At 45.9% G+C, this 14,963-nt stretch overlaps 1 protein-coding gene across 1 annotated transcript in view; it reads left to right on the top strand.

Annotated features, from left to right (window-relative positions):
• LOC121340554 (endonuclease domain-containing 1 protein-like) overlaps positions 1–9,906 on the top strand; it is a 148,873-nt gene extending 138,967 nt beyond the window's left edge. The window contains exons 12-14 of the mRNA XM_041413375.1: positions 2,903–2,954; positions 6,995–7,310; positions 9,332–9,906. Coding sequence (XP_041269309.1) covers positions 7,029–7,310; positions 9,332–9,871 — 822 coding nt within the window. The 5' untranslated portion in view covers positions 2,903–2,954; positions 6,995–7,028 and the 3' untranslated portion in view covers positions 9,872–9,906. The remainder of the gene's footprint in view (positions 1–2,902; positions 2,955–6,994; positions 7,311–9,331) is intronic.
• The last annotated feature ends 5,057 nt before the right edge of the window (positions 9,907–14,963 follow it).

Here is a 14,963-nt window from a genome sequence, read left to right as displayed (position 1 = left end):
TTGACATTTGAGGCTGGACTTGACTCACACTGGCTCCTTATCCCCACCATTCTCAGAGGTGAAACCTCTGCACAAACCTGTGTAAGCCGAAAGGTATTTTTTTAGGATCATAGACTCAGGCTGGAAAAGGCCTCTAAGATCACTTTGATCCTTGCAGCAGATCTACCATCAGTGCTGGATCAGACTGCTCCAGACTGGCTCCATGCTGAGCCAATGGTGTCTCCAAGGGTTCCCACGGGACAGTTGGATCAAATCCATCTCTTTGCATTCAGCACCTCCACCTTGAGGTTGATGGGTTTCTGGTTTAGGGTTCCCCACACCCAAATGATGATGGTAACATTTGCTCTTGCTTTGTCCAGGCACAACAGCCTGTAGCAGAACTGGTGAATCTGACTTTTTCTACCAAGGCAACCAAGAGTTCCAGTGAGGGCAACCAGGTGTGGTCTAACCCCAGAGGTTAAACTGGCACAAACACCTCAAAATCCCTCCAAAATTTCATTGGTATGGGATCTGCCTCTTATCAGCCAGTCTGGATTTCAAATTCATCTCCTGTAAACCAGTTTTGCTGGTCTGGTTTCCTTGCTTGTGACAGCAGATGCTTTTGCTTTTGTTTCTGAAGAATGAAACAACCTCTCCTTAGACCCATAGCTGGGCTGTGGGTACTGCTGCCCAGCACTTCCCTAACCTCATCAGCTGCCTTCTCTGCCCCAGAAAATATCCCTCACTGAGAGCTGAGTCCTGGCAGTCAGCCCCTGGTGGGAAGGTTGTGTTCTAGGGAAGTGCCTTCATTGTCCAAGAGCTGGCTGAGGTGAGATCTGAGCTGGCTACATGCAGGTTTCTGCTTTTCCTTGATAGATTCCTGTCTGGTTTAGTTTGAAGAAAATCTTGGCTCATCACTGAAGCATTTGCCTATTCTTATGGCTGATTTTCTCATCCTGTTCCAAGTCACCCCTGCAAACCCATCCACCCTCCATGTTCCCATTCCTCTCTCTCCTGCCTGGGAAATGAGGTGCTGCCCATGTACAACACTTTCAGAAACACATCAGTGCAGAATCCCACCAAACAAAGGAAATTCTGAGTTTGCTTACCACATTTTGTGACTCATCACATCTTGTTGACCTAGTACTGGAAATATCCATCTAAAATTTCCACAGATGCTTGTTATGGACAGAAGTATATTTTTACCATAATTTTGTTCTCTGGATCTTTCTCTGTGAAAAGGAGCATAAAATTGGGCATCCATAGCATCCAGATTCAGGATTTTCTCACACATCCCATTGGCAATGATCATGTCCCATGAAATGGTATCTGCAGCAGAAAACTAAGTCACAAAGGAAGCATCACAGGTCCCCTCTGAGGTCACCTGTTTGAGATGGAAGAGGAGAGTAGCAGACTAAGGCTGGATCACAAGGGGAGCCCAGAGAAGCCCTAAGGCCCAGAGAAGGACTTTTGACTTGCTTCATTGCATCCGTGAGCTGGCTCTTAGTCCAGCAGGAGGTCTGACTCAGAGCAACTCACCTGCACAAAAAACTTTTGACTTCACTTCTCAAGAACCCAAATTTGCATCTAGTCTGTGGCCAGTTTAGCATGAGCTCATTTTCAGACCAGGTGATCTTATCTTGTTGCACTGTCTGCTCTTTAGGGCTTGAGTAAGGCTTAAAACACACAGCTAACCCTGCAAGGAAGTAAGAAAAATAATCTCTGTTCCTTACCCTCTGTTGTGTTCTTCAATCACATAAAACATCTTGGTCTCAGAATACTCAGACTGAATTGCACGAAGTGCATCCTTCCCTCCTGTTCCTTGCAAAGCTGATTATTTGTTGTGCTCTCAAGAAAACATCCTTCCAGACAGGTTACAAAACTCCCCTGAAATTCCTGCTGGACTGACACAGCAAGCCCATGAAAATGAATGAGGAAAAGCTATTTGCTTTGAAGGTCTGTCCAGAAGGAAAGGGCTTTGGAAATGGATGGCTTTTGTATTTTTCTGTTATGCTTTGGCTAAGTAATGTGATACAGACATCATGGATTTAGAGATGGCAACATAAAGTGGGACTCAGCTCATGTAATGTTGGAGGTGTAAATCAGAGCTTGGCCCTCTGTGAATCCTCCTGGTCATCAGAGAGGAAGAAACACCTTTAGAGTGTAATTCCCTTCATCTTCCAGATGCGAGCTGTGCCCTGGAAATGTGGATATTCCTCTTGCATTGACTCTACAGGGAGTGCTGAGAACCAGCCCTTAAACAGGGTGAATCCTGCTTAGCCAAAACCAGAGCTCCTGGGACTACAAGTAATTTAGATGGGGTGAGCCAGGAGCAAGTTCCTACAGCTGTTTGTTTGTGTTAGTCTGTCCTCAAGGGTCAGTTTCTTGTGAAATTCTCATTATAATGAGGATATGTTCTTAATTAGGCCAGGATTTGAGTCTGCCACCTCCTACAAAAAACATTATCACATCTTTTCTGGCTGGAGGCAGTGAGCTCTGAGTGACACCTTCAGAGGTGAAGGGAGGATCAGCATTGCCCACTGCACACAGCTGGCCCTCCCTTCCCTGCCACATCCAGGGAATGCCAAGCCCAGCAGAGATGACCAAAGGCACTGAGCACAAGGGCTGCTCTTCCTCATGAGCAACATGGATCTTCTGAAGCCCTCTGACATATTTCCTCTTGCAATCAACAACCTCATTTCCACGTGGAGTCAGCCAGCAGTCAAACTGGAAATCATGTTGACGTAACTGCTAATTACCCTCGGCACAACTAATGTGCTGTAGCAAAGCCCGTCTTTATTTAAGTGTGGGGATGGCTAGCAGAGGAACCAAATTGGTGCAGACACTGTTGGAAAAGATCAGTCTCTCCTTAGGGAAAGAGATGAGTGGCTGGGGTCTCATCTAGTTGATGTCTTTTCCCCAGGAGAAACCTGAACCAGGATTCTGGAAGTGTGTCCTCCTCCTGGCTCTCTGAGGTATGTGGTGTGTTTTTTATGACTTTGGGCTATAGAAAGACTTAAAAGTACAACTCTCAGGACCAGAGGATTTGGCCTGTGTTGACATAATTTTCCAGGCAATATCTGAGTGTGGCAGGCCAGGGTGGGGTGGAATGGGAGAAGATGGGAGATATATCTACCACAGGATCAAAGAAATGCTGTTTGGCAACATCAGCTGCAGGACTCTAATTCAGCTGTGTTTTCATGCAGCTGAGTCTTGAGTCACCTGTGTAATTCATCATTTGTCATTTCCCAACAACCTGTTCCAGTGCTGTAGTAGGTGCCTAGAGGCAATTTTTATCCTGCTGTGCAACCTCCCAAACCAGTCTGTGGGTGCTGCCCTTTGTTACAGGGCCTGACACTGCCACAGAGAGCTCAGCTTTGGTGTTCTTGACCTTTTGAGTAGCTGTAGGCGACTGTTGGGCTGCCCTTCAGCCTCCCTTTGGCCAGACTCAGCACGTGTGAATGCCTTTCACAAGGTGTGAATCCCTTTCTGAAGGTGTGTGCTCCATGCCTCAGACCACCTTGGTAGCATATCTGAGAGCAGCTTCAAAGCAGCCAAATCTCAACAGCATTTGGGAGTCCACGCACATGGTGAAATCCTAATACACAAACATCTTCCAGGAAGAAAAATCAAAGGAGGCTTTATAAGCAGGTTGTATTAATAAGAAAAGGTATTTCTTCCTCCTAAGAATGTATCTGTATGACACCACAGCATGGATTAATTTCTATACATACCAAAATGTGATTGAAATTGAAGTGCAGTTATGACTGCTGCTATAGCTTAGGAGGAAGTGTGTTATTACAACTGCATGGTGGAAATAAAATTCCACAAATTCAGAATTCAGGCTCCAGAGTTGCATTAATATGCTGGGACTTCCATTTTACCTGAGGAATAACTGCAGAGTGTGAGAGACCAGAAGGGAAGGGTAACCCAGGTTCTCGTTAATAGATCCCTTGGGGGGGGATTAGAATGAAACAACACTGAATGACCAGTGGTTTTAAGAATAATGTATGTAGAAGGGTTTATTTTAGAACAATTTGGTTGCAATGGAAAGGACGTATGTAGTAATTTTGGTCAGTATTATCTTTATTAATATCCATACTATATATCCATATTTTATATATATCTGTATATATATCTCTCCATATTTATATATATATATATATATATATATATATATATATCCATTAAAATGTCACTTAAGGAAATATATAACATAAAAAAAGAAAGAAAGGATAAGAGTAGAAAGACCTCACACCTCCCATGGATCCAAGGACAAGATTTTATTGTTGGTATTTTAACGTGTGTTGGCTGAAGTGATGGTCACAGTCTTGATCCATCAGGGGATGTTGGGGGAAAAGCTCCCAAACAAAAAGTCCAGTGAGTTAAAATATACTCAGGCTGTGTGGGAATGCCCAGCTACCTCACCTGGCAGGGGGGGAGCTTTCAGTTCTTGTGTGGAAGGCCTCAGGAATGAGTCTGGGGACACTTCAGGTGGTCTTTGATGGTTTATCACCTCTTCTCAGCTGCCTCTCACATCAGGGAAGTCGAGGCTGTTTTGGGATGAAAACCCTCAGGTGTGAATGTGACCTTCTCCAGGGGTGAGGGGTGGGAGTTCTACAGCTGAGCCAGTTGTGTAAGGGAGGACAATTGCCATGATGAAAACACCATCCTACTTCCACAGGATCTGCTTCTTATCATCCTTCTCCCTTATCTGGCTGAAAACCTGGCTTGCAGCTTCCCATGGTGGTTGCTCATTACCCCTGTTTTATGCAGTTCAGAGGTTTTGCCACGTGAGGACCTGAAAGTGAAAATAATATAATGATTTTTGGTCTCCAAAGCCAAAAGAAACTGAAAGAGTGAGTGTAACCACAGGGAGCTCTCAGCTGTGAGTGTTAGTAGCAGGGTGGTGCTTGATTGGTGGCAAGGAGGTGACCCCTCTGTCACCTCAGTGTCACCTGCTCTGCATGCACAGGGACAGTGGCAGCTGGTCTGGTGGAGTTAATGTAACCAAAGATATCCAAATCCCACACCAACTTTTTCAGCTGAACTGTACAGTATTAAAAAAGCTGTTGATCCTTGTGAGGGGAAAAAAAATGCATTGAATAAATTTATCTCCAAAATTCAAGGGTAGCCATGAGCCAGCATTTGGAGTGTTGCATAGAAAGGCTTGAGGAAAAAAAAAATTGTTTAAAATGGATAATGTAGCTCTGCTGTCCCTGGGTAGGGAGGGGATACAGTAACATAATCAATCTTTTATATCCTTACCTTTTCCTTGCACTTTTCTCCATAAAATTGATACTTTTCATATTGCTCTGGACAAGGGGTCTATTTTTCACACAGAAAATGTTCCTTGAGGGAGAAGCTGCACAGCAGAGGTGCTTTAGGGTCACTTCTGGGACGCAGGGGAAGAACAGAAGAAGCAGCTGTTGCCTTTTTTGTGAACCTCTAATCTTTGGTCTGATTGGGTCAGTGTTTTACCCATCACTTGAAGCTCACTCTCCTTTGTACACCTGGCAAAGGTGGACATGTGAATGCCCCATCCCTGGAAGTGTTCAAGGCCAGGATGGATTGGACTTTGAGCAACCTGGTCCAGTGGAAGGTGTCAAAACAGGGGCTTTGGAAATGGATGATCCCTAAGGTCCCTGCCAATCCAAACCATTCCATGATTCTTTCTGTGATTCTATGAACATACCTGGCATGTAAGGTGAGACATGCATGTATCACCATCCTGGCTGATGTAAAGAGTGTGCTGGCCTCGTGGTTTCTACACTCCCTCTCTGTCCTCACTCACAGATCTTGCCTGTGGCCATGGGATCTTTGCTGCCCTTGAAGGAGAGCAGTCCAGAACAGGACAAATCTCCTCAATTCACCTGTCCAAGCAACATTCCTGTTTCTTGCATTTTGTTTTCTCATGTGCATTTGCCTTCTGCTGCTGTGATTTACTTTGCCCTGAAGACCTGCAGCCCTCCCTGTACTGAGTATCTCTTCAGCTATTCACTTCCTTTATCCACAGGGACTGAAAACTCAGGAGGAGGCGTTGATGACATCTCATTTTTTTCAGTAGAATCACGGCATCATTTAGGTTGAAAAAAATGTCCAAGGTCATTAAGTCACACCTTTGATCAATCACCACCTTGTTACCCAGACCATGGCACTGAGTGCCATGTCCAGTCATTAAAGTAGAAACAGTACTGCCCTCTGGTTCAAAACCTCCTTTTCCCACTACTGCACCCATAACAGCTGTTTTCATTTCCCTGCATTCGCTCAGCTACTTCCCAGCTTGCCCTGCTTTTACCATGAGTTTGGACTGCTGCATTTAGCATCTGATAGAAAGAAAACTGAGGGGAAAATCAGGAGAACATCCATTGGGAGAAGCCAAATCTGGACTTCAAAACAATTTCCTAAAAAAGTGCAGTAAATCCTGTATGTTTATTTTTTGTTGGTTTTTTTTTTTCACCGTGATATGGAAAACTTACCAAAAGTACTTCATGTAGGAATCTCTGATCTAAGAACTGCAAGAAGACTGGAGAATCCAAAAGAATTTTTTACAAGTAGAAGAAATGGAAATTTTTCTTATGGAACAGACCACAGGACAGTTGGATCACTGGGCAGCAGGGCTCACGGAACATCTCTCATCCAGATAGTGCACAGCTCAGAGCAACATGTAGGCAGTGCCTCCACTAACTTGGAAGGCAGAGAGGATCCAGTAAATAGTCACTGGAGCAGAGATTTTTATAAAAAAAAACCAGTGAAATGCAAAACCATGAGCTCATAGACCTCAGGCATTGTTTGAGAGATTCATTACTTCATAACCATATCTGGTTATAACAACCAACACGTTATTACTGTATTCCTGGAGTTTTGGAAGTGGAGGAAAATGAATCCAGTGAATCCAGTTTATTTGTCAATGAATGAGCAGTGGGAATAGACTGCTCCTCTGCCAGCTCTGTCCCACATGCACAGGCCATTATCAGCTCTCCAAGCTGAGTGTCCCTCTGCATTTGCCTTCCAGGGGAGCAAGAGCCCTCCACTGAAATCCTCCCACCATGCTGGGGCTGCTGCTGCTGCAGGTGTTGGCCAGCTGCCTCTGGCTGGGACACAGCGAGGTCGTGAAGTCCTTTGCAAGTTGTTCTCAGTTCTTCTATGCAGGGATTCCCCCAAATGATGCCCTGAATCCAAAGAACCCATCCTGGATCTGCCAGCGGTACAGCAACTCGTATCACTATGCCACCCTGTACGACAGAGATTTGCACATTCCAGTGTACTCTGCTTACATCTACCGGCCTGGACCAGGCAAAAGACCTCAAACATGGCTGGTTGAGCCTCAGGTGAGTGTCTCTCTTACAGCACATCACCCTCCAGTCATTATAAGATGAACTGCAGCATTCAACCCAACTTCTCTATTTCCTCCCACTTCCCTACACACATTCGAGTGGACACACTGGACAGGATTCTTCTAATTGAACTTCAAACCCCTGCACCACACAGTTCCTCTGATGCATCTGAGACATCAACAGGAGCATGAGATGAATCACATCCCAAGGGTGCCCAGCTTTCTGCCTTCACCTGACAGGAACAGCAAATCAGATTCCTTTGCATGACATGACAAAGTCAAATGCTTCCCCTCCCTGGGCCCTGCTGTGCTGAGTGACCAAGTGATGGGGAAAAGGCATCCAGGAGAGGCTAAACTTGAGGGACCAACAGTCCTGCTGGCATCTGATCCCCACTTGGCCCTGAGCTGGTCTGCATTCCTGGCAGAGCTTATCTGCTCCCAGTGAAGGGTCAAACAGGCTTTGTGAGTGGTGGGAGAAAATTGTCAGAAAACTCAGAATGGGGTGAGGTGGCCCAGGGACAGAGCCACAGGGGAAAAGGCACTGGAGATGAGAGGGTCAGGTTAACTGTGGAGGGATTTCTGGAGTGACATTTCAGGCAGTGCAAGGTGAGGAGCATCAGTGTTGGTCCAGTCAGAAGGGTGGGATCTCCATCCATGGGCAGAGACCCCTGAGCACCTTTGGCTCAGGCTTGGTCCACAAGGATCCAGCAGACAGACAGAACTCCACAAGCTCTAGAGCCCTCACCAATGTCTTTCAGACAAACTTCAGTAGAACTTGCCAGGCCAATTGCAGAACAGAAGAACAGCAAATTCAGGACCTTTTTATGAGCATAGTAGGAGGAGTGTTTTTGGTGAAACTGTGCAAGATCATATTGTCCAGTTCCAGAGAAAGGCTAAATATGCTTCCCTAAAGATGAACAAGTTGCTGATATTATGAAATATAACCATTTGCACTTCTTACTCACATGATCATGAGCAGCTTATCTGGTCTTGCACCACTGCAGCCTCCACAATAGGGAGGGATAAAAACTTGTCTTTTTGTAGAATCATATAATCATAGAGTGTTTTTGTTGAAAGCAACCTTAAATATCATCTCAATACAAACCCCCTGCATGGGACAGGCCACTTGCCATTAGACCAGCATGTACCAAACCCATCACTGGCTTTGTGTTCCTAGACCTTGGACACAGGATACCTGAAAAACCTTTGATTTTGATAATGTTCTCCAAAGAATATTTTTGAGTGTTTTGTTTTCACATGAGTTTTTTGGGATTACAGGCCCCTCTCAGAATCTGATGTTTTTCTAATTTCATATCAATGATGCTGCAGAAAATGCTCCCTGGCCAGATCAGCCCTGAGACACATTCTCAGCTCTGCTGTAACAGATTACATTCACACTGAGATCTTTTTGCCTACTGAGCAAAAACTGCAGTCCTCCCAGGGAAGCCTCAGCTCCAGGACTGATTTCCTGACACATCTCCCTCTGTATGGGGTTACAGGAGGGAACCTCTGGTGTTCCAGGACTGGGGTACATCTGTAGCAACAACGCATAAAATCACAGAATCAAAAAATCACAGAATCATAGAATCACACAATCACAGCGTGGTGTGAGGGGATCCAGGGAGAGCCCTTGGCAGATTTGGGCTGTGGAGGCAGGAGGAAAGGGAAGCAGATTTGACAGGGGAGGTGTCCCACCAAAGTCACATTTCAATCCTAGGAGTGGGAAATGCTCCTTGTCTCGTGCATCCATCCTGGCTCCCAGCACAGGCTGCAGGCTGGACCACAAAAGTCACAAGTGAAACTGAGAGCAGTCACATTCTGAGCTGCTTGCTCTTTAACACTCTTGAATCCATGCAGGAGGGACATGTGTATGATTTCTCTCAGATTCATACATTTTCATACACTGAGATGACAAGAAATGGAATTTTGACTATCAGAGACTTCTGCTCCAAGGAAATCTGTTTCATTACATGCATCCTCAGTACTGACACCTTTTGCTCTTCTTACCCTGTCAAGCTAATCAACCCAACTTATTCCACGGATATGGATACAGAGAAATCCATCTGTAATCGGTACAAGATCACTCCACAGCAAATTGGCCAGAGTCAACCTATCACCCAAGACTACAAAAACCTCCAGGGTTTGGACCGTGGTCACTTGAGCCCCAGTGGCCACCAAAGTGGCAACAACAGCAAGTGGGCTACCTTCACCCTCACCAACATCGTGCCCCAGAACAGCACACTCAACAAGGGCCAGTGGAAAGACTACGAGAACCAAACGATGGCTCAGAGAACCCAGGGCTGTACAACAACCTATGTGATCACAGGTGCTGTGCCTGGGAACACCTACATCTCCAATAGGAGGGTTAATGTACCCAGCCACATCTGGTCAGCTGCCTGCTGCCAGACCAACACCACCATGAAGACTTGGGCGGTCATTGCTGAAAACAGCAGGAACCACGTCCAGAACCTCACACGGGCACAACTGGAGGCCAACTTGTCCCAGCTCTATGGGAGGGGACAGGTTTCTCTGTTCCACAGTGCTTGTCCCCCCTAACAAACCTCATATCCTGGATGGAAAAGGCTCATGAGCTTTTCCCACATGTCACAGAATCACAGAATGCTTTGTGTTTTATGGGACTTCAAAGATCATCTTGTTCCATCCCTTTCCCTGTGCAGTAACACCTTCCACTACAAAGGTTGCTCCAAACCCCATCCAACCTGGCCTTGAACACTTCCAGGAATGGGACAGCCACAGCTTCTCTGCTCACCCTGTGACAGGGCCTCACCACCCCCTCAGTATAGAATTTTTCCCTAACATCTCATATAACCCTGCCCTTTGTCAGTGTGAAATCATTCCCTCTTGTCCTGTCACTCCATGCCCTTGTCCAAAATCTCCAGATCTCTTGGTGAACTTCTAGGTAGCGAAAGGGGATCCAGCTTCTCCCCACAGCCTTTTCTTGTCAAGGCTTAACACCCTCAGCTGTCTCAGCCTGTCTCCAGAGCAGAGATGTTCCAGACCTTGAAACATCTTTGTGGCCTCTACCGGACTCCACTCCAATATGTTTTTTGTCCTTCTCACGTTGTGGGCCCCGGAGCTGGACACAGCACTCCAGGTGCAAGGACAAGATTCTGGACAACCTGCTCTAGATGATCCTCCTTGAACAAGGGAATGGACTAGCAGGTTTTGAATCATCCCTCCCACACTCAACAATTCAGTGATGATGTGATCCTGAGACATGCTTTTGTTTGCTTGCTTTTGAAACTGCACCTTGAGAGCAGCATCTGTGGTATCAGACAGGCAGGATGAGGCATTAGGTATAAAGAAAGCTTTGAGCAGCCACAGATAAATTTCTATGATGCACTGCTTGGATACCTTAATTCCCTGCCCTGCTTCTGAAGCTTTTCTGCAAAAATATAGGGAACTGATTTGGGGAAATGTATTCAACATATTCAATGTCATAATCAAAAGATCATCACAGGACAGATCATTTAGTTCCTGAGTAGCTCACAATAAAAATTATTTGCTGCAGTGCTGTTTGGCAGGGTCATCTCATGTATAAACAACAAGTTCCTTCTTGCTGAAATTTCTACTACCAATAATGTCACAGTTCCCAGGACATCAGTGCAATTTCAGGCTGAAAGACATCTGCAGACACCTCTGCTGAACCTCAGGGGGTGCCTCTGACTCGTTCACCCACCTCTGCACACTGGCTGGGGCTTGACACCACACTCATCCTCATCCCTGCTCATCCCATGCCCACTGCTTCCACTTTCCAGGCTCTGGAGCTATGGGTGATTGACCAACCCCATGAATCCCACCTCCATAACCTCCTTGGGCTGTCCTGGGGACCTTTACCCCTGGCAGTACCCAGAAATGCCCTGTCCTTCACAGCAAGCTTGTGAAATACTTGGGAAGCCAAAAAGAAGAAGGAATTGGTTTCACAGAATTACTGAATGACAGAATTCAAGGTTGGAATAGACCTCCAAGGTCTGTCACACCATCCTCTCAGCACTACCACTGTAAACCTTAAACCACCAACCCATATCATCCAGTGCCAAATCCAAATGCCTCTGAAACACCTCCAGGGATGGTGCCTCCAGTACCTCTCTGGGCAACCTCTTCCATTGTCTGACAACGTGGCAGTTGAAATTGTTTTTTCTAACATCTAATATGAATTTCCCCTGTCTCATCTTAAAGCATTTTCCTCTAGTCCTCTCACTACTGACATGGTAGAAGAGACTAATTTCAACCTCATTACAACCTCTTTTCAGGCAATTGTAGAGTGCCCTATGCCTGCTCTTCTCGAGACTAAAATCTAATCCTAACATCTAATCTAGCTCTGCCTTCTGTGAGTTTAAAGCTGCTCCCTGTTGTCCTGTCACTCCAAACCCTTCTCAAAAGTTCCTCTCCATGTGAATCACTCTCAGGTACTGAAGAAGCTCTAAGGTCTCCCAGAGCCTTCTCAGCAGAAGGCTTTGCATGAATAAGGGCTCTTACAAAGCCTTTGCAATCAGGCAAGGGAAAATACGCAGCTTGACCCTACTAATTGTGTTCTGAGAGGCTGCAGAAGAGCAGACTGTGAACATCTGGGTGTACTCAGAGACAGGCCAGTCAGTCCAATGCCACAAGAGATGTTCTGCCAGGAACAGGAACACATGTAGGTCCCCGTTCATGGGGAATGAGGAAATGAACAGATAAGTCACCAGACCCAGTTATTTTCTCCTGACACGTGATGATGCAAGAACCTGGGAGAAATCCTGAGGAAATTGCAAATAGCAAATGTCACCCACTTCAGGGTGGTCGTGAACAAATCTCCTTGAATAATAACAGAAAACATTTCTTTTCAGTGAAATTCCTTGTTTATGACAACGGGCAGATTTATGACCAGGTATATATTGCACTGGGACTCCTGAGGGATCAGCCAAGTGTTTCTTCAGAGAGAAGAAGAAACTCTCCAACTGCCTGTTCTGTGACTCTGCTTCAAGGTAAGGTCTTGCTCCTTTCCCACCATTTACTCCAATATTTCAGGACTTTCCTGAGCTTTGGAATAAATATATATAGGCAAAGCCTAGGAGTTGCTGATTTCCCACATCTATTCTCCAAGAAGCAAGGAGGGTTTATGCACACTGAATTTTGCAGCTCTTTAACACTTTCTGTAAAGGAGGGCAAGGACAGAGGTATGATTTGGGAAAGAATTTCAAGCCAAGCCACCTGGAAAATTAACATCAAACTGTTCAATAAGAAGGAGGGGTAAGTTTATTGAGCACCAAAACTCCACCCATGACCTTGCAAGAGGCCTCTGGACAAACACAGGTGGCTGAACTCCTGGGCAAACTCCCTCTAAACACTGTGGGAAATCTAACAACTCTGCCTACTTGGAGATTATATAGAAACAGCCAGTCTGAGACTGCAGCAGAGGCATTTGAGACTCCTCTGCCACTTTGGGGCTGCGAGCAGAATCCTGTGCCACTCCTTCTCACGGTAGGCTGGTTTCTATATATCTGATATTAAGTTAGACATTTAGTTAAATATATTTTAAGCTTGTGGAGGGGGTCCTACAAAAGAACTTTTCAGGAACTTCTCTACTTGATTTGGGGCAGCTATGGGCATGTTCTGCAGAGTACTGTAAAAAGTCACCACTTGTTGTTCCTGTTCTTAGTTTCCAGCTTACTGATCCGGGGTTGCTAAAGAGAAAAAGGACCAGATGCCTTGCATCAGAGCCAAGGGTATATTTAGCTTAATACTCCAGTGTCAGCTGAGAGGTAGGACCCCAGCTGCATCATTTGGGGTTCACTATTGGGTCTGAGTGGAAGAGCTGAGTGTCTGTGTGACCCCGGATGGGGCCAGAGACTTGTAGGAAGTGCAGCATTGCTGTTCTTTGCCTGCCCCATGCCCCATGAGATTCAAGCCCAGCTCAGCATGGCAGGGGGCTGAGCAGAGCCTGTGCCCAGCTGCAGGTGTCTGCTGTGGGCAGGTGCTGAGAGCAGAAGGGAGTGAGAATGGCCTGAAACTGAGTCAGGGAAGATTTAAGCTGGATATCAGGAAGAGGTTTTTCACCCAGAGGGTGGTTGAGCCCTGAAACAGGCTTCTGTGGGAAGTGGTCACATCACCACACCTGCCTGAGTACAAAATATGTTTGTACAACACTGTCAGGCACATGGTGGATTTTCTGGGTCTGTCCTGGGCAGGGCCAGAAGTTGGACCCGATGGTCCTGATGAGTCCATTCCAACTCAGCATCTTCTGTGATTCCATGAGATCATGTTTGGAAGTAGGGGCCCCCCAGCCCTGTTTTGTTGAAGGATTTTTTCTCCAGTGCCAGTGCAAAAGCTGAGCTCTGAGCTCAACTGAAATAGGCTGGAAAAGGTGACCTTGTCCCAGTGCCATATCTCAGTTCCATTATAATTTTGCCATGAGAGCTCTTTAGGCATTGGGTGGGTTTGGAACACCCCTCAGACAGACTATGCACCCACTATTGCCTCCTCTGGGCACGTAAAACCTATTTTACATTGCATTATCTCATGTGAAAAAGGGAGATTTGCTCAAACCTTCAGTGTGTGTTCAGTCTGTTACTGCCACATGAAAGCCAAAACACTTCCCAGTCTGTTGGTGTCCTGTGGTAGGGACTCTTCACTGAGCAGTTCTCTGTGTTGGAGGGTTTGACTGACTAGTTCAGGGTCACACACCAACCAGAGAAAGCCCTCCTGGGTCTCCACACCTTTACCCCCTGCCAGAAACTGTCAGTGCCTCTGAAGGACTCACTTTTAACTATTTACAGAATAACACTATTAATAAAACGGTGACAGGTTAAGGTTTGAGGCTTGCCAGTGAAAGTATCTGACTGCAAAGAGATATTCAAAGTGAGATAATAATTCAGAACAATATACTAAGAAGCTTTAATCTCCAGCAAAAGCTGGCTTGAGGAAATCATTCAGCATGCTTAAAGTAGGATTCTTACCCAATAGGCATCTCCAAGGGAGAGAAGGCAGGTTCAGTCCATCAATTGACCCCAGAAGTTACAATGTAGTCTTCCATCACTTCTCTCCATTTGTAATTCACTTTTATATTATTTCTTTACATTTAGGCGGTGTCTACATGTAGTCATACATCTTTCTCAGTGAGGGGCTCTCAAGCCCTGGGGGTGAATATCTCAGTAAAGTACCTGCAGTAACCTTGGGATGGGGATGTGCGTCAGACCAAGGAGAGGAATTTTGCCATGGTTGCTGATTCAGCAGCAGGACATCTTCATTTGTGTCCCATGGTTTTCAGTTGTCATTCAGTTGGCAGATTATCAGATAGAAAATGCCACTGAGGTGTCTCCTCTGTAAAGCTTTTGAGAGAGCCTGGCCATGGCATCTCCACTCCACTCCACCTGCTGCTTAGGCCCACCTTAGATTTAGTCCTCCTTGTGTGTGGGAGGCCAGGTATGCTGACTGTGTTTCATCCAGGGAGGAGCAGCTGTATTTTCTCCTGTAACCTGTTTACCACTATCCTTTTATCCCCAGTCATCTCCCTGCACAACCCTATAACATTGATGATTTTTCCATATCCAGGAGGACAGAAGTTACCCCCACCTTGGTCTCTCATAGACTCCTCCTCTGCATTTGCCTTCCAGGGGAGCAAGAGCCCTTCACTGAAATCCTCCCA

Source organism: Onychostruthus taczanowskii, unplaced genomic scaffold, assembly GCF_017590055.1.
Source record: "Onychostruthus taczanowskii isolate IOZ18803 unplaced genomic scaffold, ASM1759005v1 scaffold41, whole genome shotgun sequence".
Classification (NCBI taxonomy): Eukaryota; Metazoa; Chordata; class Aves; order Passeriformes; family Passeridae; genus Onychostruthus; species Onychostruthus taczanowskii.
This window is presented reverse-complemented; position numbering and strand designations above follow the sequence as displayed.